Source organism: Schistocerca gregaria, chromosome 2 (genome assembly GCF_023897955.1).
Source record: "Schistocerca gregaria isolate iqSchGreg1 chromosome 2, iqSchGreg1.2, whole genome shotgun sequence".
In the NCBI taxonomy this organism is placed as follows: Eukaryota; Metazoa; Arthropoda; class Insecta; order Orthoptera; family Acrididae; genus Schistocerca; species Schistocerca gregaria.
The window spans coordinates 375,134,786-375,158,031 of record NC_064921.1 but is presented as its reverse complement, the minus strand read 5'-3'; the positions used below and the strand labels follow the sequence as shown (position 1 = coordinate 375,158,031).

General features: G+C 42.4%; 1 protein-coding gene across 1 annotated transcript in view; it reads right to left on the bottom strand.

The window, feature by feature from the left end:
• LOC126335782 (mitochondrial 2-oxoglutarate/malate carrier protein-like) overlaps positions 1–23,246 on the bottom strand; it is a 66,684-nt gene that overhangs the window by 11,168 nt on the left and 32,270 nt on the right. The window contains exon 3 of the mRNA XM_049999244.1: positions 8,825–9,008. Within this exon, the coding sequence (XP_049855201.1) occupies positions 8,825–9,008 (184 nt within the window). The remainder of the gene's footprint in view (positions 1–8,824; positions 9,009–23,246) is intronic.

Sequence of the window (23,246 nt, the reverse complement as noted above, 5' to 3'; positions counted from 1 at the left end):
ATGCATGGCTGATCATAAAATGTAATAAGTTCATTATAGTTATAAATGTGGTGATCTGTTTCTAGTAATGAAACCAAGGGGGCAACCGCTTAGCTCTTAACGGACGAGTGGTGAGCATTGCACATCACAATTAACTCCAAAGATCTCTGACACAGCTCCAGTTCGGAGCACATGAAAACATGATTTATTCCTAAGACTTAGCTGGGATAATTGATTCGTCTATCTTAAAACAAAACAAACAAAAAAAGGTTTATTGCTGTTCGAAGATTCTGTAGTGCCATTACGAAATCATTTTCTTTCCTCATATCGCTATAAAAATTAAATCAAATCATAGTTCAGATCTTCCAAAACACAATGCTGCCACCTCTCGTTCAGTAAACTGAATGTTTTGGGAGTTTAAGAGAGGTGAATGAAATGTAAGGTTACTCACGTGCTTTGTGTGTGATGTGGCAACTATGCTCCATGCCTCCACGTGCTCCCGCCAAAAGGACAGTGTCAAAGTAATTTTGAACTGAGTTTAATATATTTCATCATCTATGTTAACACTTTACACTTAGTTCTGATTCTACGTCAGTCCATCGCCTGTGTCGATTTCGCCCGATACACTACCACTGCTACTGTTACCTGCCTCGCTATAGTGGAGTCGCCGAAAAAGACCCTGACCAGGAGTGTGATAAACTGTGACGTTCCGATAACAGTGATTTCCGTGAAATCTATATTCGGTAGCTGTGATTTTAGTTGCGATTTGTCGCAGTTTTTTACAGTTTTTATCGTGGTAGCTTTTACACTGTGATTTAGTCACAAATAGCATCTAACTGACAATAGCAAACATTTTAAAGATTATTCCAAAGCACTATGGAATTTTTTCTCGCTGACAGCAACCACAAAATGATTATCTCTTACTACATTTTCGTTCTTGCAGTAAAACTTCAGCATCAGGCATGACGTTATAACTTATTACTTCTCTACTACTAACTCTACTCGTATTCCCAACACATCTCGTAGACCGTATCCACACATTTCATTGAACGTATCTGCAAAATTATATCATTGCACAACATTGACGTCATAAAGACAGAGATCTGTGAAAAACCTAGCTTTTGCCTAAAATAGAGCACAATGAAACTTCAACATCAGGCAAGACATTGTAATTTATTTCTTCTTTACTACTACCTCTATTCGCAACACACTTTTCCAACAGCATTTACATATGTCACTGAATGTGTCTGCAAAATTATGTAGCCCTACGACACATAGTTGAGAACAAAGTCTGGTTCAGGACATATGACGTCATAAACATTGAAATGTGTGAAAAACTAGCTTTAGCTTAAAATGGAGAGCAAATTATCCAGACTGTATTCAGCCAGTGTCTCATAAGAACAAAAGTTAGCGACTTCCAACAAATTTCAAACGTAATTTCGAATATTTGCTAAACTCGTTCTCGGTTTAATGCTTTACGTAAAAAATATTTAACACATTAATTCATTTGTAAAGCAATCAGTCGTTGAAGCTGTGTGATAGATTTTAGCAGGTGAACTGTGTTAAATGCAGCAGAAGGGACATGTTCTCGTCTGTAAAGTATGCATTGAGCTTTTCAACAGCGTGTCATTAAAGTTACTATGCGATTTGAAATCGATGATAAATAAACATGAAATACACTGTGAGTAAATAACATGAAAATTACATTTTCCTCTTGTTTAAGCTGTGCCATATCCCTAAATTTTCTGCCTTGTGGTTATTAATAAAGACTTGGTTATGTGTTTAAAGTTGATGATATGCACATGAAAAGGATAGGAAATACATAGCTTTCAGTTAATTTCAATTTCTTGGGTGATCGATTTCGATCTTCTGGGAGATCGTCATCAGATCTACATTTCTTGATGACAGTAAGAGTCGCTGGCGTGCAGCAGGTTCGCCAGTGTTCTCCATGCCAGCACACATGGACCTGCTCCACGCCACCGATTCCTATTCTCACCAAGAAATGTAGATCATAAGACGATCTCCTAGAAGATCGAAATCGGTCACCTAAAAAATAGAAATTAACAATTTAATTGTGATCACGAATGTGTTTATTTAATATGTTTCAGTTAAAAGCTGACATCAGGAATAGTTTAAGTGCAATACTTGCATATACACACAGGTTTACCTGTGTAACCTACTACTGACAAAAAAGTCTTGTGAAGACGCTTGCTAAAAGTTACGTAGTGGCCCCTCCCCCTGCATTTTTTGTAGTTCATGTGCAATATGTGTGGATAACAAGCATCAAAATACTGGCCGGAGTCTTGTCCATTATCTAATATATCTTTCTTGAATTTATCTTGCCGTATTAGTATTTGATAGAAAGTGCTTTAAGCGTATTTCAACATGGCCTGAACGTGAACACTATCGTAAGCCACAGGTCAATCTTCTATTTGGCATTCCGATTCGTTTCGTTCACAAACCCAGCCGAATTATCAGCCTTCAACCTAACATAAATCTCGGTCTATGCTACACAACCAAGATTTCCACAGTAGATGGGAGTCCAGTGTCACCCTCGCCAAACATGCCAGGTAAACAAGTGTAAAATTTTTCTCAGCGTAAACTGGCATTTTGATTCATTGCTTCCACAATAGATAGGCTATGAAGCCATAGCGTCATACACAAGATACTTAGAAAAGAAGTACGAACTTCACCAACAGGTAGCACACGGCATTTAATCTTAATATGCTACTTTTAGCTGCTATTATACACTTCTGACTTCTAGTAGTGATTGAAATCGCAGCCAGATACTGTAAAGTTGCTATTGTGAAACTTGCAACTTCCCACTCACCGTCATTTGTAACAGATACGTGATTTCTTCCCCATCCCTACCCCTGACAGTTGTAGTGTGGTTGGAGCTGCTGCATCCACGTCTTCCTCAATCAGTCACCTAAGGTGATTTTGTATACCATGAGGTGACAAGTCATGGGATACCACTTAATATCTCGAAACATGGTTCAAATGGCTCTAAGCACTATGGGACTTAACTCCTGAGGTCATCAGTCCCCTATACTTAGAACTACTTAAACTCAACTAACCCAAGGATTAACACTCATCCAGGCCCGAGGCTGGATTCGAACCTGCGACCATAGCAGCAGTGCGGTTCCAGACTGAAGCGCCTAGAACCGTTCGGCCAGAGCACCAGCTCTCAATATCTCATCGGACATAATTTCGCTCGGTGTAGCGCAGCAACTCAACGTGGCATGGACTCAATATCTCGCTGGAAAGACCCTGCAGAAATACTGAGCCATGTCGTCTCTATAGGCATACACCATTGTGAAGGCGTTGCCGGTGCAGGAGTTTGTGCACTAACTGACATCTCGATTACGTCCCATAAATGTTAAAAAGATTTCATGTCGGGCAATCTGGGAGGCCAAATCCTTCGCTCGAATTGTCCAGAATATTCTTCAAACCAATTGTAAACAATTGTGGCCCTGTGACATGGTGCATTGTCATCCATTAAAATTCAATCATTGTTTGGGAACATGAAGTCCATGAATGGCTGCAAATGGCATCCAAGTAGCTGAACGTAACCATTTCCAGACAGTGACCCAGTCAGTTCCATGTAAACACATCCCACACCATAATGGAGGCGCTACCAGCTTGCACAGTGCCTGTCGACGACTTGGGCCCATGGCATCGTGGGGTCTGTGCCACACTCTAACACCACCATCAGTTCTTACCATCCGAAATCAGGTCTCATCTGACCAGTCATCTATGGTCCAACCAATATGGTAACGAGTCCAGGAGAGGCGCTGCAGGTGGTGATGTGCTGTTAGCAAAGGCACTCAAGTCAGTAGTCTGCTGCCGTAGCGTACTAACACCAAATTCCAGTGCACTGTTCTAATGGATACGTTCGTCGTATGTCTCACATTGATTTCTGGGGTTAATTCACGCAGTTATGCTCGTCCATTAGGAGTGACAACTCTATGCAAACGCCGCTGCTCTCGGTCGTTAAGTGAAGGTCGTGGGCCACTACATTGTCTGTGGTGAGTTGTAGGGTAAGTATGTCTAATTCAGTGATATTTTTCTTTTTGTGTTGCTCAGTGTCCATAAATGATAAGAAGTAATGTAAATAACATGATATGTAGACAGTTTCAATGTTCTCTAACCTTTTATATTTTGCTAGTTATTGTTAATTTTTACACATACAACAAAAAGTATAGAAATAAATTAAGTGACAGAGACTCCTAATGCGTGACAAGATTCCTAAATCTGTGATAGTGGTATCCTAATTCCATGAGTAAAAAAGAAACATAAAATATACAAAACTATTATTTGCTAACATTTCATTTTTATCCATTACATTGCTGTAATGTTGCAACATATTAGCGTGATAAAAATGACCTAAATTACACTTAAAATAACACAGATGATAAAAATGAGAAGATGTTCAATAGTGAAACAAACAAAAACAAAGATAACCAATCAAAAGTCCAAATACAAGAAGAGAAACAGATATCTCATTATACAAACAAAAACATTAATCTGCACACGCTTAACACATATAAACATCTTTGTAACAACCATCCCCTAGAGCTTCTCATTTGTTGTGATACCACTGAAGACAAAAAAAAACACTATATCCACTCTGCTCCACCACATGCACATCACATTCATAGTCCAAATTGCACACTGAACACACAGTTTTCATGAGATTTGGCATTTCTTCCCTGTGGTCTTTTAGAAGATGGGTCAGGTTCAGTAGGCCTACCAGCATTGCATGTAGTGGGCGATATGGTAAGAACTTGTGCAGACTGTCATTTTCTGCGAGTGCTCCTTACTAGTGAAGGTACAGATACAGGAACGGACAATATTTGCTCTTCCTCTGGCGTGACATTAACATCAGCAATTGGTTTATCAGAAACCGAAGAGGGTGCTAGGGCTTCTGGTGAATTTGCATCTCTGTTAAAAGGGTGTATCCGTGCCTTCTTGAAACCTGATTTAATTATTTGAGGGCAAGATGATTTGTCATAACATGCATTGAAGAGTTCATGGGAATCATATCTGCTTGGCGCCTTTCCAGGATTCCTCCTCATATGCGAATCAGGTTCAGCTTTCCAGGAACTATTTAGTGATTTGTAGACACTAACATCAAGGGGCTGCAGTAGGTGCCTCATATGAGATGGAAAGGTGTCAGTAGAATTATACCATTTTCTTCAGCCATTTGCAGTGCTTCTGGAGACAAATGTGACCCATGAGAGTCCATCAACAAGAGAGCAGGTCTGGCAGGTGGAAGTGATATGATGAAATGCTGCATCCATTTCACAAAAATGTTATTGTTTACCCAACCTTTTGGAGTAATTTCTACGATGGCATCACAATGGGCACCAACTTTTAATGCTGGAATATTCTGCACTCCTTTAAAGATTATTAGGACTGGACAAGACTTCCCAGCAGTATTGCCACAGCCAAGGATTGTTGTTGTTCCTCTTTCAGCATAAACTCGTCTGTAGATGTATTTTTTCCCTATGCTTGTCAGAATTTTTAACCCAGCTGTGACATCACAATTCCATATCTGATTGGGAGAATACATCAAATTGTCATCGTTCATAACGTTCTCAAGACAGTCATAAAATCCTTGAATTAACAGCGGATTTGCACAAGATGCACGATACGTGGATACGTTTTTAGGTGTGCGCAATGTTAGATTGAATCTACATTTAAAACCAGCATACCACTTTTTTCCAGCAATTTTGTTTTCCGAACTGAACCTTACAGTTGCTTTAGGACTACGCTCTTCTCCTAATTTGTAGGCAAGTTTCCTTATGTGGATAACAGTCCAAATCTAATCTCCTGCATTTTAATGATGTAGCATGCAAGCTGCACTTCAACATCTGAAGGAAGAGAAAACGGCCTACCCACATTCCCAAGTTCAAAGTTTTTAAGTTCGTTTGTGTTGCAGTCAAAGTGTTCAGTAGCTTTCATGACATTTTCTTTTAACGTGGTCCAAGGGATTGAATAAACCTTCGATGCTTCGTAAACTGACCAGTCTTCCTGTAAAACTTTCCTTACAGCCAGTTCAAGCCTTCTTCCATCATATCATTTGATGGAATGTTTTCCACGTTTGATCTCTTTATTGCATTTTCCCATTATGACATCAGAACAAACCTAAAGCAAAAATATAGAAATTACTCTATATTCTATCTAATTGGCATTGTATCCCCAGAAAATAAATATAAAAAAATGTTTCACTCATTATGACATAATAATGTTGACTTGAAAATATTTCTGCCATTATAGCATCAAAATATTAAATGAAAATTATATATTTATTTGTTTTACACTCTACAGAAGAAATATGTATGCATATCATCCCTCTCATGAACTTTACCGTATTTCATCTCTAATTCTGATGATAGTCCTGTTTCAGTAAGAGGCCATAATGCAGAAAATGCAAAAATAAAACTTGAAAATGGAAAAGTGTTCCAGGACTGTGTAAGCACGATATAAATATAATACTGACATGCAATGATTCCCTGTACGTTTATCTATGTTAGGAAGTATTTTTAACGTTTTGTCACTAATATTTACCTGTCAAATCAGTATTTCTTGAGCAGCGGTAACATAGCACAGCAGAAAATCCTAAGAAATTTTGGTCTTATGTCAAAGCGGTAGGTGGATCAAAACAAAATGTCCAGACACTCTGTGACCAAAATGGTACTGAAACATAGGATGACAGACTAAAGGCCGAAATACTAAATGTCTTCCAAAGCTGTTTCACAGAGGAAGACTGTACTGTAGTTCCTTCTATAGATTGTCGCACAGATGACAAAATGGTAGATATCGAAATAGACGACAGAGGGATGGAGAAACAATTAAAATCGCTCAAAAGAGGAAAGGCCGCTGGACCTGATGGGATACCAGTTCGATTTTACACAGAGAGTACGCGAAGGAACTTGCCCCCTTCTTGCAGCAGTGTACCGTAGGTCTCTAGAAGAGCGTAGCATTCCAAAGGATTCGAAAAGGGCACAGGTTATCCCAGTTTTCAAGAAGGGATGTGCAGAACTATAGACCTATATCTCTAACGTCGATCAGTTATAGAATTTTGGAACACGTGTGATGTTCGAGTATAATGACTTTTCTGGAGACTAGAAATCTGCTCTGGAATCAGCATGGGTTTCGAGAAAGACGGTCGTGTGAAACCCAGCTCGCGGTATTCGTCCACGAGACTCAGAGGGCCATAGACACGGGTTCATAGGTAGATGCCGTGGTTCCTCAAGGCGTTCGATACAGTTCCCTACAGTCGTTTAATGAACAAAGTAGAGCATATGGACTATCAGACCAATTGTGTGATTGGATTGAGGAGTTCCTAGATAACAGAACACAGCATGTCATTCTCAATGGCCAGAAGTCTTCCGAAGTAAGAGTGATTTCAGGTGTGCCGCAGGGGAGTGTCATAGGACCGTTGCTATTCACAATATACATAAATGACCTGGTGGATGACATCGGAAGTTCACTGAGGATTTTTGCAGATGATGCTGTGGTGTATCGAGAGGTTGCAACAATGGAAAATTGTACTGAAATGCAGGAGGATCTGCAGCGAATTGACGCATGGTGCACGGAATGGCAATTGAATCTCAATGTAGACAAGTGTAATGTGATGCGAATACATAGAAAGATAGGTCCCTTATCGTTTAGCTACAAAATAGCAGGTAAGCAACTGGAAGCAGTTAATTCCATAACTTATCTGGGAGTACGCATTAGGAGTGATTTAAAATGGAATGATCATATAAAGTTGATGGTCGGTAAAGCAGATGCCAGACTGAGATTCATTGGAAGATTCCTAAGGAAATGCAATCCGACAACAAAGGAAGTAGGTTACAGTACGTTTGTTCGCCCAATGCTTGAATACTGCTCAGCAGTGTGGGATCCGCACCAGGTAGGGTTGATAGAAGAGAGAGAGAAGATCCAACGGAGAGCAGCGCGCTTCGTTACGGGATCATTTAGTAATTGCGAAAGCGTTACGGAGATGATAGATAAACTCCAGTGGAAGACTCTGCAGGAGAGACGCTCAGTAGCTCGGTATGGGCTTTTGTTAAAGTTTCGAGAACATACTTTCACCGAAGAGTCAAGCAGTATATTGCTCCCTCCTACGTATATCTCGCGAAGAGACCATGAGGATAAGATCAGAGAGATTAGAGCCCACACAGAAGCATACCGACAATCCTTCTTTCCACGAACAATACGAGACTGGAATAGAAGGGAGAACCGGTAGAGGTACTCAGGGTACCCTCCGCCACACACCGTCAGGTGGCTTGCGGAGTATGGATGTAGATGTAGAAGTTTCGAGCGTTTGACCGATGTTCACTGCACTAACCGTGTTGCAATTCTGTTCTTTCCCGCAAAGCGCTGGGGTGCATAGAACTGGAAAGCACACAACCTGCGCTATCTGTTGGATGCTTCAGAAAGGAAGGCATATGGATCCTAACGCCGTGGCACATTGCTGAACCAAGTATCACGGTATTAGGGGTATCACGGAACAAGGCATCCTTACCCTAATGCCTGAAATGTGGTGTTCTCGGCACGCTCTTGAGGCTGTGAATCTCCGAATATTGAATTCCCTAATGATTTCCGAACTGGACTGTCCTGTGCGTTCAGTTCCAACTATTCCGCGTTCAAAGACTGTTAATTCACGTCGTGCGGCCATAATCATGTCACGAATCACACAAGTCACAGCTCCGTCCATTTATACCTTGCGTCCTCGATACTACCGCCATCCGTATATGCGCGTACTGTGTGCCTCTGGTTTACACGCATGAAATGCTATACAGTAAGACAGAGGTGAATGCGACTAGTGACTAACCTCGGCGGGGTTGGACATGATCGCCGCCACGACGCCGACGATGGCCCCGTAGCAGAAGCCCCTGAGCACGCCGTGCTCGTGCAGCGTGTCGGGCCAGTTCACCTGCAGGTGGAAGCCCATCATACTGGCCATCGAGCCCCGGCCGCTCAGCAGGCGCTGCGCGGCGCCGATCGGCCGCTGGTTCCTGCCAACGTGTCGTACTCTAAGTGCCACTCACACCGACATGCATAAGCAGCGCTTGTTCTACGGTAACAGAAGTTAAATACAAGCATGTGATACCAGCTGCGAAAAATTGCAAAGCGAAAAGCATTAAAAAATACCACGAAGACAGCATGTGACGGACGTCATAGTGACCGCTTTCCCCTACCACCATCGCTGACGGACCACTGACCTCAGTATGCACCCGCTTCAGTTTGGCGGCAGCTACTATCCAATACGGTTGATTACTGCTTACAGAGAACCTCCTCATCGCACCCCCTTCAGATTTAGTTATAAGTTGGCACAGTGTACAATTTAGGTGGGTCGACAACATATTCCTGTCATGTGACGCACATGCCGTCACCAGTGTCGTATAGAATATATCAGATGTGTTTTCCTGTGGAGGAATCGGTTGACCTATGACCTGGCGATCAAATGTCTTCGGTTCCCATTGGAGAGGCACGTCCTTTCGTCTATTAATCGCACGGTTTTGCGGTGCGGTCGTAAAACACAGACACTAAACTTCTTACAGTGGACCGAGACGTCAATCAACGAACGAACAGATTATAACTTTGCGAAAATAAAAAAAAGTAAACTTTTCTCTCGAGGGAAGACTTGAACCGAGGACCCCTCGTTCCGCAGCTACTCACGCTAACCACGTTTTTCTTTTTTTTTCGTTGTATTTTGTCGTAGAGGACGTCACATGACATCCGCTGAAGCTCGTTGTTGATCGTTTCACTCAGTTTTTTATATTACAGAGGCCAACCAACTGTCTGACCGAACACGTTGAGCTACTGTGCCGACAATCTCATTTTGTTCACTTTCGTTCGTTGTATCTGGTCGAGGCGGACGTCAAGACACCCGTTTAAGTTCGTAGTTGATCGATTAACTCAGTTTTTTTTATTGCAGAGAGCAGCTAATCCTCTGAGCTACCGTGCCGGCACCACGGGACCATGGCGCTCCTGAGCTCACACTCTCCTTGATGTTGCCTATCTTGCACATGGACTACTCAGTTTGTATATTTTGCTTATTTTTTTTCATAGTTCCACGCAACTTCATCCTGTTTTCTCGATTGATCTGTGTTCAGTTTTTCAAGGCCTATCCACTGTGCCAACCTATAACTAAATCTGAGGGGATTCCGATGGGGAGGTTCCCTTGTTAGTTGTGCGACTTAAACATATGTGACAAATCGAAGATGCCTGCAACTGTGACATGTGCAGTGTTACCTGTTTATTAAACGTGAGAAAAGTCCGAACCTTCGAAATTTATTGACAGATAACTGAAGTTTACAGTAACGTGATGAACGAAGAGTTAGTTCGCAAGTCGTGTATCACGTTTAATGGCGGACGGAAGATGTTCAAGACGAAGATCGCTCGGGCAGGTCCTCGATTGTGAATTTAAGCAAGAATTGACACAATAACCCAAGAAGATGACGTTTCAGAATTGGTAGACTGCGGCGACGTAATGTCAGACGCTTCAACGAATTCGCTGCGCGCCATTAAAAAACACGCGGTACGGAATGCTAACCAATGGAGTCATCATTATTCACGTTGATTCACGACCGCATGCAGCGAGAGTGCCGCAGTACTTGCTTCAGCTGTTTCTGTGGGAAATGTTTCAACATACGCATTATAGTCCGGACTTAGCCCCAAGTGATTATCACTTATTTCCCCAAACAGAAAGATTTTTTGAGGGGACAGCGCTACTGAATTCATGATAAACTTAAAGAAGGCATTATTCAGTTGTTCAACAACTTAGCGGCATCTGAGTACACAGAATGTACAGAAAAGGTGGAAAAACGGTACAAGTGCCTAAATTTCAACGGCGACTACGTAGAAAAATGGCTTTGTATCAAATTGTATGTAAAACACAGTTTCGTGTAATTACAACAAAATTTTCTATAGAAAAAAGTTCATTACTTTCGGAATGACCCTTAAACATTCCTGGATATACAAATAATGTTTCAGCAAAATCGTGCGAAATAGGCAGGAGTAATGTCGTAACGTACCTAGGAAAGGTGAGAGAAGAGTTAATTTCATTTTTCTTTTATTTGGCGATAAAGTTTATTATTTTGTAACTAATTACGGTAAATTGTACATAGTCATAGGAACTAAGAAAATCTCTAAAGTCTTAACCGATATTCGATGACTTGGCTATGTTCAATTTTTTTAATTAGCTTCTTGTGTCTGTATCAGTCATTGCTGGAGTGTGTCTGTAAGGTGTCAGGCAAATCCAACACCTTCCATGAAAACCCTGACATGATAAGCAAATCCAGTAGTATGTCACATAGCTCCGAATACATCGTGACATTAAATTAACCAAAGTAATACGAGTAATGAGTGAGCAAATGGAATACCACAGACTAACACAAGAATGTCTAAATGCATGTCGTACCTTCCCACCGTGAGACCGACGCAGTTCCCAGGGGAGAAACGAGAACAGAAGCCGAGAGCAGAACCGTGTTAAGCTAGAAGGCCCTACGATAAGGGACGGACTGGACACCCACGTCGCCAGCCTACCGCTAAGACAACGACCCGCTCGTTTTAGTGTGAGACTTTTTCGCGTCTCTCTTACATCAAGGACCACCCCCCAGCCCATGTTAAAAGCTAGAGCCCTCCAGAAAAACAGTATAGATCTTACAATAACGCTAAAAGGACCACACCAGCTGCAGGTTTTAGCGTGAGAGTTTTTCGCGTCTCTGTTACGTTGCAAACTTTAAAAACATTGCCCCACCACGAAAAGTATAACGTTTCTCATTGGATAGACAGCATTTTTGTAGGCGGAGCTTAAGTTTAACATTGAGACCCTGCTTGGTCAGATGGAAACACAGCCAGCTAGTTTTTTTTAAACCAACTTCGGTACATTGTAGTAAGGATAGAGTTGCTTCCGAGATGGCGAGGTGAGCGGAGCTGTGCTGCCCGCCGCTGCCCTGACGCTGCCTAAACACCGACAAGGTAATGAACGCACGCGATGCCGCATTTTTGAGCGCATAAGGCTTCACTCAGAACTGCAGAAGTCTCATCTGTTACACCTCCGTTTTGCGTAATACTAGTGTCGATCTTCAATTAAAGCTCATGGTGTTCACATTTGCCACTTGGAAGTAAAAATCTGAAACGCGTTGTTTTTTCTTTTATATAGTTATTGAGAAGCCACATCAGCCACTGTAATTTACGACAAGTTAGATAAGTAATTAAAGTTAATTGAGGGTCACTGTAGACCATTTTGATAGTTTTTCTTTTGTGAAACTTAAATTAAACCTAGATTATAGATGTGATATGGCATAAGTCATCCTTCGATCGATTGTAGAACTTGGAAATTCATTCAGGGAATATTCGTTCACATTTTTGTTGAACGCAGTTAGTTTTTACCATCCTGTATTAAAACATTTCCTTTTATCAATAGTGCAATTTATAAACGATGTTTTGTGAGTAGAATAAAATTTCCAGTGGTAAACTTAACTGCTTTTTCGACGTTATTTTACCAACTAACTATAAATAGGAAAGCCTTGAACAACTTCCACTAAATTTAGTTAGTATTAAGATTCTTTTACAGAAGTGCAGTGGAGCTGACGCTGAAATCATTAAGTATTTGGTTATATCATCGCTAGTCTCACTGAACTCTTCTGAATTCTACATGTCATGTGTGGTCTGGCGTCTCCTTACCAGCAACAGGTCCCAGGTTCAAACTAGTCAATTCCCTAAAAAACACGCTCAGAGCGTCGTTGCGCGAAAGTGGTAGGGAGACACGATATAGAGCAAACAGACACCACCATGAATGTTTAGATGTCGACCGAATCTGCCATACATGTAATAAAAACTCTGCTTATAAAGGGAAGAATATACGAGTCATTAAGAACACAGAAAAGTTATTCAACTAATTACTTTGCCAACCCGGTACGAGAAAATGATTTCTAGTTGACAGAAGACGCAGCATGGTGAGGCGGAAAAAGTACGTCCGATCCAGGCAACAAGGGACCAAAGCAAGATTCGTTCTGGCGAACGACATTAAATTACAGAAATTGGAAGACTACACACTGAAGAGGTAAATCGTCGACCTTAGTTATTTCCATAAAGATCAGCACCTATCTGAAAGGACAATCCCTGTAAACGTTAGCATTGTATAAAAATATTTGTAGGAAATTTTCATTGCTCTTTCATTTTCTGTAAGCGAACCCTAAAATTCTCAATTGATCGATAAAAGAACAATATAACAGTATAGCGCCACATACATTCTGTGTGCAAGGAAAGGTTAAACGGCAACTTTCTCATTCAGAAACTGCATTTGCATATTGTTTGTTTAGGACAAGCTCGTGACATGCCTCGTGTAAATAGGAGAAGTGTCTACTAACACGTATCATCGGCAGGACTATTCAGGTGTAGCGCTTTGTATCGTGCTTATGTTGAGAGTAAAGAGACGATAGCGGGCAGACAGCTTGAGACAGTGAATCATGGTTATCACATGACAGATGCACTCTAATCCAGTAGCTAGCTGCAAGTAGTTACGAGTTTGGCCGAAGGGCTTCTTTCGGTCTATGAAATTATGAAGCGGTTAAAACATATTTTGGAAACTAAACTGTAGGCTATTGTGATTATTATGCCTCGTTAAATATTGCAAATTTGTTTAGTAATGTGAATTATGGTATGAATGGAAAGTAAGATATTAAATTAATACTGCTTTATCTATTAAATGAGTACAAGTTAGTGTGAGAACGATTGTACAGAGACAGTGAATCATACTCTCAGGGGAATTTTGTAATGTACAAATAGCCAGTTTATTGGAATGGGAAAACAAGATGCTGTGGCCTTCTCCACCAGACATCACGGCGCCTTGAGTATCAGCAACCAAACTGACAGCCTGTAGCCGCGGGTTGCCCGCTTCGCAGGCACACCGAAGCACTACACAACCGACAGGCAATACTGATGAACAGCCACAACAACAACAACACAGCAAAGCCACCAGCGGCACCAGGGGCCACTACCGGCCCACATAAACATAAGGAAGAGGTCACTGCACATCCCAGAACTATTTTCACACGTCAAACCACGTGATGGAAGATAGTTCCGAGGTACTCATCCGCCGAAGCGCTATAAAGGCCGGCTCTCGGCCGCACATCGGCAGTTCATCAACCTCCAGCAGACATGGATAGCTGCCGCACCTGGCAGCCTGGCTTCGATCTTCTCGCTGATCTCTGGATTAGGCTTGGTATATCAGAGAAGTCTCTGGCGACGACTAGTAGGAAATTATTTCAGTTGTTTTCTACACTATTCTTGTATGTAGTTGTGATTCGAAGACGGATCACTGTTTGTGTTGGTGTTATACTTGAAGAATTTGTAATGGTTAATTGAACAGTCCAATAAATTGTGTTCGGACTTTGATCGTTAGTTTCTTCTGCTTACGCAGACATATCACAAAAAATGTGTAGCGATAAATCTGTTATTTAAAGAGGGAGCTATTCTGATATTTGTGGAGTTTCTGTATTTGTTCATAAAGCAAATCGATCATAAAAGTTATTAAGCTGGGAGTAGTCGAATGTAAGAGATGCGGGATTGCGCCCTTTAATACTAATACCAGACTGGTTATAATGTGTATCAGCCAGTCACAGGACAGTAGGTTCACGTGAATTTTGTGGGCTAAAAAACTGCTCTCTAACGTCTAAAGAGTTCAGTTCGGACCTTAGTCTTCGTGTTCGGATGCGGATACAAGGAACTTGGAATATATGCGTCAATTTTGCTGAATAACGATTCAAACTAGACCGTGGAGTGCTGAAAAGTAGTATGCGAACGTGTGAGAATAACTAAAATCCGAATGGCATTATATACTAACTATGACTGCAAACTGAACATTGGTAGTCATCGAACTTGGTAATATTTGAGTGAGCATTCTGTTACAGATAATCCGATTGGTAATCTTTTTGATAACCAGTTTGGTTAATTACCAAAGTTGGCTATTATGGCCGGCCGGGGTGGCCGAGCGCTTCTAGGCGCTACAGTCTGGAACCACGCGACCGCTACGGTCGCAGGTTCGAATCATGCCTCGAGCATGGATGTGTGTGACGTCCTTAGGTCAGTTAGGTTTAAGTAGTTCTAAGTTCTAGGGGACTGATGACCTCAGAAGTTAAGTCCCATAGTGCTCAGAGCCATTTGAACCATTTGGCTATTATGAGTGGCTGTGATTATGTGTGTGTATGTTGGAACTAGAATTTAAGATTGCCATGGGTATGGCAGCGTTTTTGAGCAAACAAGTGCCAATAGATCGAAATTTTCACTCACAAACTAGCTGAGTTAACCTGACACAGCAAAACGTGCGTGGACCGGAAGAAGATATCGCCGCAAAGTGAGTGAGTACTGTTTCTTTACGACGAGCACACAGCAACCGCGACATTACACCATGTACTACGAAGCCTGAGATTTATTTTTCCGCAATATTGCTGTTTGCGTTGGCTGGTGTCCCATGACTGTTAGTCAATACGGAATCGATGGGTTCAGGAGAGCCATGCTAAAAGCCATGTAAGATCTCTATCGGTTCACACAAGCATCCGGGAGAACAGACATACTGTTCGCCCGACTGTGCAGCATCATACAGTCACACCACATACCTTGAGTCAGGAAATCGTTGTTGCGGCTTCCCTTGATGCTGTAGCAGGGAGAGTGGCATGGAATGAGAACACTGGTCACAGTAGTTGCAACATGTCTTTTTAGGCGAATCGCGGTTCTGCGTACATTGGTATGATGGTCGTATCGCTGTGTAGAGACTCCGAGTGGAACGAACTTCAGCAGACTGCATTCACGATCGTAACACAAGCCCAGCACCTGGTGTCACGTAATGGGTGGCACTGGGTACATAACATGATCTGGGGCTCACATAGTCAGTAATTTGGGGAGCAGGTACTACATTCCTGGTGTGTCAATGCCGGCAGCTGCACCCTAGCTTCGAAACCTCCGTGAGATTATCTTTCCACAAGATAACGCAAGACCGAATGTTTCCCGCACCGTCGTCACCTATCTCACAACAGAGGGTGTTGCCCTGGCCTACATGTTCTCCGTATATCCCACCTGTTCGCGAGTTGCCACTGAGCAGGCCGGTCACCACACAGTAGCCACACTGGCCACAGAGTTGTAGCACCATGGAATGACGTATCCGTATTTGGCACCGATGCTCAGTTGGACTGGATGACCAGCGGATTAGAGCCATTATTGATGCCAGATATGGCAGCTCTAGTATTGAGCTTCACACCCTGTGTGCTCGCAAATCACCTACGAATTTCAGCAAATAATCTTCTGTGTTATAGAATACAGGCAGTACGTAAAATTTCATCATCGAGTAAAACAGAAATGATATATGACGTTCCCCAAGGTAGTGTTATAGGCCCTCTGCTCTTCCTTACTATATAAACGATTTGGGAGACAATCTGAGCAGCCATCTTAGGTTGTTTGCAGATGACGCTGTCGTTTAGCGACTAATAAAGTCATTAGAGGATCAAAACAAATTGCAAAACGATTCAGAAAAAATATCTGAATGGTGCGAAAATTGGGAGTTGACCCTAAATAACGAAAAGTGTGAGGTCATCCACATGAGTGCTAAAAGGAATTCGCTAAACTTCGGTTACACGATAAATCAGTCGAATCTAAAAGCCATAAAGTCAAATATCTAGGTATTACAATTACGAACAACTTAAATTGGAAGGAACACATACAAAACGTTGTGAGGAAGGCTAACCAAAGACTGCGTTTTACTGGCAGGACACTAAGAAAATGTAACAGATCTATTTAGGAGACTGCTTACACTACGCTTGTCCGTCTGCTTTTAGAATACTGCTGCGCGGTGTTGGATCCTTACCAGATAGGACTGACGGAGTACATCGAAACAGTTCAAAGGGCAGCATGTTTTGTATTATCGGGAAATACGGGAGAGATTGTCGCAAAAATGATACAGGATTCGGGCTGCACATCATTAAAAGAAAGGCATTTTTCGTTGCGACAGAATCTTCTAACGAAATTCCAGTCACTAACTTTCTCCTCCGAATGCGAAACAATTTGACACCGGCCTACAAAGGTAGAAACAAAAATGGTTAAAATGGCTCTGAGCACTATGGGACTTAACATCCATGGTCATCAGTCCCCTAGAACTTAGAACTACTTAAACCTAACTAACCTAAGGACAGCACACAACACCCAGCCATCACGAGGCAGAGAAAATCCCTGACCCCGCCGGGAATCGAACCCGGGAACCCGGGCGTGGGAAGCAAGAACGCTACCGCACGACCACGAGATGCGGGCTTGGTAGAAACGATCACCACGATAAAATAAGGGAAATCAGAGCTCGTACGTTCTTTCTGCACGCTATACGAGATTGGAATAATAGAGAATTGTGATGGTGGTTCGATGAACCTTCTGCCAGGCACTTAAATATGATTTGCTGAGTATCCATGTAGATGTACAGTATTTGCTCTCCTTCCTGACGTTGCAGTTTAATGTCCAGCAGTGTATATCAGAACCCATTTTTTTTGTTAGTTTTTATTTCGGATAATGGTGTGTGGCATGGTGGTCATTAGTCTCCAAACTAAATTAATACACTGCCATAGTAGACAAAACTTGCATAAAAAGCAGAAAGAGGAACTACAGCAACAACAAAAATCTTACATAGAAAAATGAAAAATTATTGTAAAGCAGGTTGGCACAGGGAAACAAGAAATTTTGAAAATAGTGTTGCTAGCTCTGAAAAGTCAGCGCGTAACTTCAAATGGCTCTAAGCACTATGGGACTTAACATCTGATGTCACCAGTCCCTTACACTTAGAACTACTTAAACTTAACCAACCTAAGGACATCACACACATCCATGCCCGAGGCAGGATTCGAACCTGTGACCGTAGCACCAGCGCGGTTCCGGACTGCAGCGCCTAGAACCGCTCGGCCACACGGGCTGCAGCGCGTAACTCCTTGCCATTTAGTGGGGCGGTTCACAACATGGATTGCTGTGAACGTATTTTACAAGAAAGGTGATAATCTTACATTACAATTGTATTTAATCCTCATTAAATCTAGGACGTCGTGATTGGGTTCCATCCAACCACAGCATAAAGACAAGGAATGATAATTTGGAGGAAACGAGTAAACTGTAAACTAAAAAAAAAAGGCTCTATTAGGAGGACAACGCAATCACCAAATTCAAGAAAACACTGAATCACTTCGGGTGGGAATCGCAGGGAGCCCACAACAATCAATAAAGAAACACACAGCAGCATTAAACCTAAGCCAAACAACCGTCCGTCGTTTACTCCACAGTGATATGAAATTACCCTTAAAATATTAAAGTTGTACTTACATTAAACCCATCAAAACGTATGGGGCGAAACAGATTTGTGAAAAAAACTGATGGAAAACTTTAAAGACGACCCTGATGTTGTTGAAGAGCTCTTCATGTTGGATTAGGCTCGGTTCCATATTAGCAGGAATACAACAAAAGGAGTTTCAGGTATGTTGTTGTTGCTGAGGTCTTCGACTCCGACGACTGATTTGACTCAGCGCTACACGTTAGTATGTCCTGTGCAAGCCTCTTCACCTCTAGATAACTGCTGGGTCTTCATTCATTGTAACCTGCTAACTGTATTACCCCTTTGTTCCCAGTACAACTCCCCCTCCCCATCACTTCCCTCTAATACTAAATACACGATTCCTTCATGCCTCAGGGTGTCTCAGATCAAGCGATCACTTCTTACGAATAGCGCTGCACTCGAGACAGATACTTTCAGACAACACTTCATAACACGTAAATTTATATCGGATTTTAACAGATTCCCCTTTTTCAGAAATTCTTCTCCTACTATCGCGTTTCTGCTTAACGTAACATCTCTGCTTCAGCTATAATCAGATATTTTGCTGCCCAGATAGCAAAACCCAAGGACTACTTTTAGTGCCTCAGCTCCTATTAGCATCGTCTGATTTAATTCGACTACATTCCATTACCCTTGTTTTATTTTCTTGGATTTTCATCATATAATCTATTTTCAAGACACTATCCATTCGAGCTGCTGCTCACCAAAGTCCTTTACCGACTCTTAATTTCCGGAATCGCTCCTTGGTTTCTTTTACTGCTTACTGCTGACTAACTTGGATAGGTCACTATTCTGTCTCACTCCATTCTCAACTACTTCTTCCCTTTCATGTCCTATGGCTCCTATAACTGCGTCTGGTTTATTTAATAGAAATTAAATTACCTGCTACTTGTACCTAAAAAGATCAGTGTGTATACCAGTTGTCAAAAGCTTTCTATATACTTTTGCATTTCTTTGAGCTATCTTCTAAGGTAAGTCGTAAGGCCAGTATCGTCTTGTGTGTTCTCACATTTCTCCATAACGCAAACTGGTCCTCCCCGAGGCTGGTTTCTGTCAGTTTTTCCATTCTTCTGTAAATAATTCGTGAGGTACGGCTTATCAGACTCATGGTTCGAAGGTTTTCTCACCTGTTAGCACCCGCCTTCTTTGCAACTGGAATTACTGCATTCTTCTTTAAGTTTTAAAGGTATTTCCCCTGTCTGAAACAGCTTGTACTCAGGCGGATTAATTCTGTCATGGTTGTCTTTCCCAAGGACCTCAGTAATTCGTGGACACCTGAAACCCTCGCCAACTGCACAAAAATCTATTACACAGCATAAAGATAACTATTTGGTTTCAACGTCAGGCATGCCGGAGCCTTGTCTTTTGTAGACGAGAAAAGGAATGCAACGTCAGTAACGTTTGAATTTGTGACTAAGGTCTAGACTTTTGTAGTAGAACAACGTCAGAACTTCCCCGAACTTCATAATAGTTGCTGTCAGCATGATGGAGCTACGGATCATACGGCCAGAGCGTCAAAGGTCCGTTCGACAAGGTAATGTCACGGTTTGTTAACATTCATCCCCATCCAACTTCCAAGACCGCCAGGTCTGTTAGCGCAAGATTATTTTTTTTGTGGAGTCACCTAAAAAGCAAAGTGCACATCCCTCGCAAAACAACAATCACTGAGTTAAAAAACAAGCATTCAAAAAGAAATCGTTGCAATTCTCGTGGAAGTCATTAAAAAAAAAAAAAAAAAAAAAAAACAACGCAACATATCAATACACGCGTTGAGAAGCGAATACATTTGTGTGGCTGTCACCTTAGGGACCTTACTTTTAGAAAGTATTTTTTTTATAGCGACTGTTTACGCCACGTAATTTACTATTTCTCTCAGCAGTGCATTGAAGTTTCCCGCTTTCTGGTGAGACCCTGATCTATGCAGTGGGAAGACGACGTTAGGCGTTCCCAGTTGAATCATTCACTATTACTACTTTCTGAAACTCGATTTTCCGAGAACAATGTTGATGCAGTGGAACTTTCATGTTAAATTCCAGCATCAAAGAACCTGTAACACTTTCCATGGTTCTGGCAGAGGTGGATTATATACTGGCACACGTGCAGTTCCACCTCGTTTTATTTCAAAATCACCTATGTATACACAGAGAAAAACTTATGAAGGGTGACAAGTTATAGCTAGTTGGATGGATGAAGAAGGTTCTTAATATATCCAAACTGACAACGTTTTCTTGTTAGGTTTCAATTACATTGAGTTTAATGCTGATTGTAATGTGTTCAATACAGAAAGGGGTGGTATTAAATTTTCTTTTCCTGTAGATGGGCAATAATAATCATTTTTGCGATCTATTCTTTGAACGAAACCAATTTTGTGCTCAGATGCCTTAGATATCTTATAAGCCACTTCCAGTTCTAAATTGGGGGACACGTAAAGCATTTCCTTCTTCGAATGACCTGTTGGAGACAACATGGAGAAAAGGACTACAAGAAAGTACGTCCAAAAGTACTCCAGTCGAATGTAGATACACGTCCCAGTCAAAAAATACTAAAATGTTTAAATGTTTGCTATTGAATCCATTGATGGCCGGACGTTGTGGCCGAGCGGTTCTAGGCGCTTCAGTCTGGAACCGGGTGACCGTTACGGACGCAGGTTCGAATCCTGCCTCGGGCTTGGATGTGTGTGATGCCCTTGGGCTAGATAGGTTTAAGTAGTCCCAAGTTCTAGGGGACTGATGGCCTCAGATGTTAAGTCCCATAGTGCTCAGTCATTTGAACCATTTGAGTCCATTGGTGTATTTACGCTGAGATGACAAAACTCATGGGATACCTCCTATTACCGTGTCGGATCTCCTTTTGTCCGAGCACGGACTCAAGTCATTGGAAGTCCCCTACAGAAATATTGAACCATGCTGCCTCTAAAGCCGTCCATAATTGCGAAAATGTTGGCGGTGCCGGATTTTGTGCACGAACTGACCTCCCAATTATGTCCTAAAAATGTTCACGTCGGGCGATCTGGATGGCCAAATTATTTGCTCGAGATGTCCAGAATGTTCTGTAAACCAATCGCGAACATTTGTGGGCCGTTGACATGGACCATTGCCATCCATGGAAACTCCATCGTTGCTTGGAAACATGAAGTCAATGAATGCCTGTAAATGGTCTCAAAGTAGCAGAACATACCCAGGATCCAATCCGTTCCATGTAAACACAGCCCACACTATTTACAGCCACTTGAACCCTACCATCACTTCTTACCAACTGAAATCAGGACTCATCTGACCAGGCCACTCTTTTCCAGTCTAGAGTCGAACAGATATGGTCAAGAGTCCAGGAGACGCGCTGCAGGGGTTGTTGTGCTATTAGCAAAGGCAATCTCATCGCTCGTCTGCTGCCACAGCTAATTAGCGCCATATTTAGCCGCACTGTCCTAACGGATACGTTCGTCGTACGTTCCACATTGATTTCTGTGGTTATTTCATGCAACGTTGCTTCTCTGTTAGCACTGACAACTCTTCGCAAACGCCGCTGCTATCGGTAGATACGTGAGCGCCGTCGGTCACTGCTTTGTCCGTAGTGGGAGGTAACGCCTGAAGTTTGGTATTCTTGGCACTCTCTTGGGTCTGTGGATCACAGACCCTAATGATTTCTGAAACGGAATGTCCCATTCATCTAACTGCAACTGTACTTCAGCGTCCAAAGTCTGTTAATTTGCGCCGTGCGGCGACTAATGTCTGTAGTAGTTCTGTAGGGAACTGGCTCCATGAATTCTGCAGTGCTGTCCATAGATCCGCAAGAGTACGAGGGGGTGGAGATATCTTCTGAACAGCATATTGCAAGGCATCGCCGCTATGCTCAATAATGTTAATGTCTGGGGAGTTTGGTCGCCAAAGTGTTTGAACTCAGAAGAATGTTCTGAGGCCACTCTGTAGCAATTCTGGACGAGAGAGGTGTCGCATTGTCCTACTGGAATTTTCCAAGTCAGCAGCAATGTACAATGGACATGCATGGATGCAAGTGATCAGACATGATTCCTACATACGTGTCACCTGTCAGACGTATCAGGGGTCCCAGATCACTCCAACTACACATGCCCCACTCCATTACAGAGTATCCACCAGCTTGAACAGTCCCCTGCCGACATGCAGGGTGCAAGAACTCATGAGGAGGTTGTCTCCATACCCGTACTCGTCCATCCCCACGATACAATTCGAAACGAGACTCGTCCGACCAGGCAACATGTTTCCAGTCATCAACAGTCTAGTGTCTATGTTGACGGGCCCAGGCGAGACGTACAGCTTTGTGTAGTGCAGTCACCAAGGGTACATGAGTGGGCCTTCGGCTACGAAAGCCCATATCAATGATGTTTCGTTGAATGGTTCGCACGCTAACACTTCATGGTTCAGTGTTGAAATCTACAGCAGTTTGCGGAAGGGTTGCACTTCTGTCACATTGAATGATTCACTTCAGTCGTCGTTGGTCCCGTTCTTGCAGAATCTTTTTCCGGCCGCACCGATGTCTGAGCTTTACCGGGTTCCTGATATTCACGGTACACTCGTGGAATGGTCGGACGGTACAATCCCCCACTTCATCGCTACCGCCGGCCGGAGTGGCCGAGCGGTTTTAGGCGCTACAGTCTGGAACCGCGCGACCGCATCGGTCGCAGGTTCGAATCCTGCCTCGGGCATGGATGTGTGTGATGTCCTTCGGTTAGTTAGGTTTAAGTAGTTCTACGTTCTAGGGGACTGATGACCTTAGAAGTTAAGTCCGTAGTGCTCAGAGCCATTTGAACCATTTAGCCATAGCTACCTCGAAGATGCTGTGTCCCATCGCTCGTGCGCCGACTATAACACCACGTTCAAACTCCCTTAAATCCTGATAACCTGCCACTGTAGCA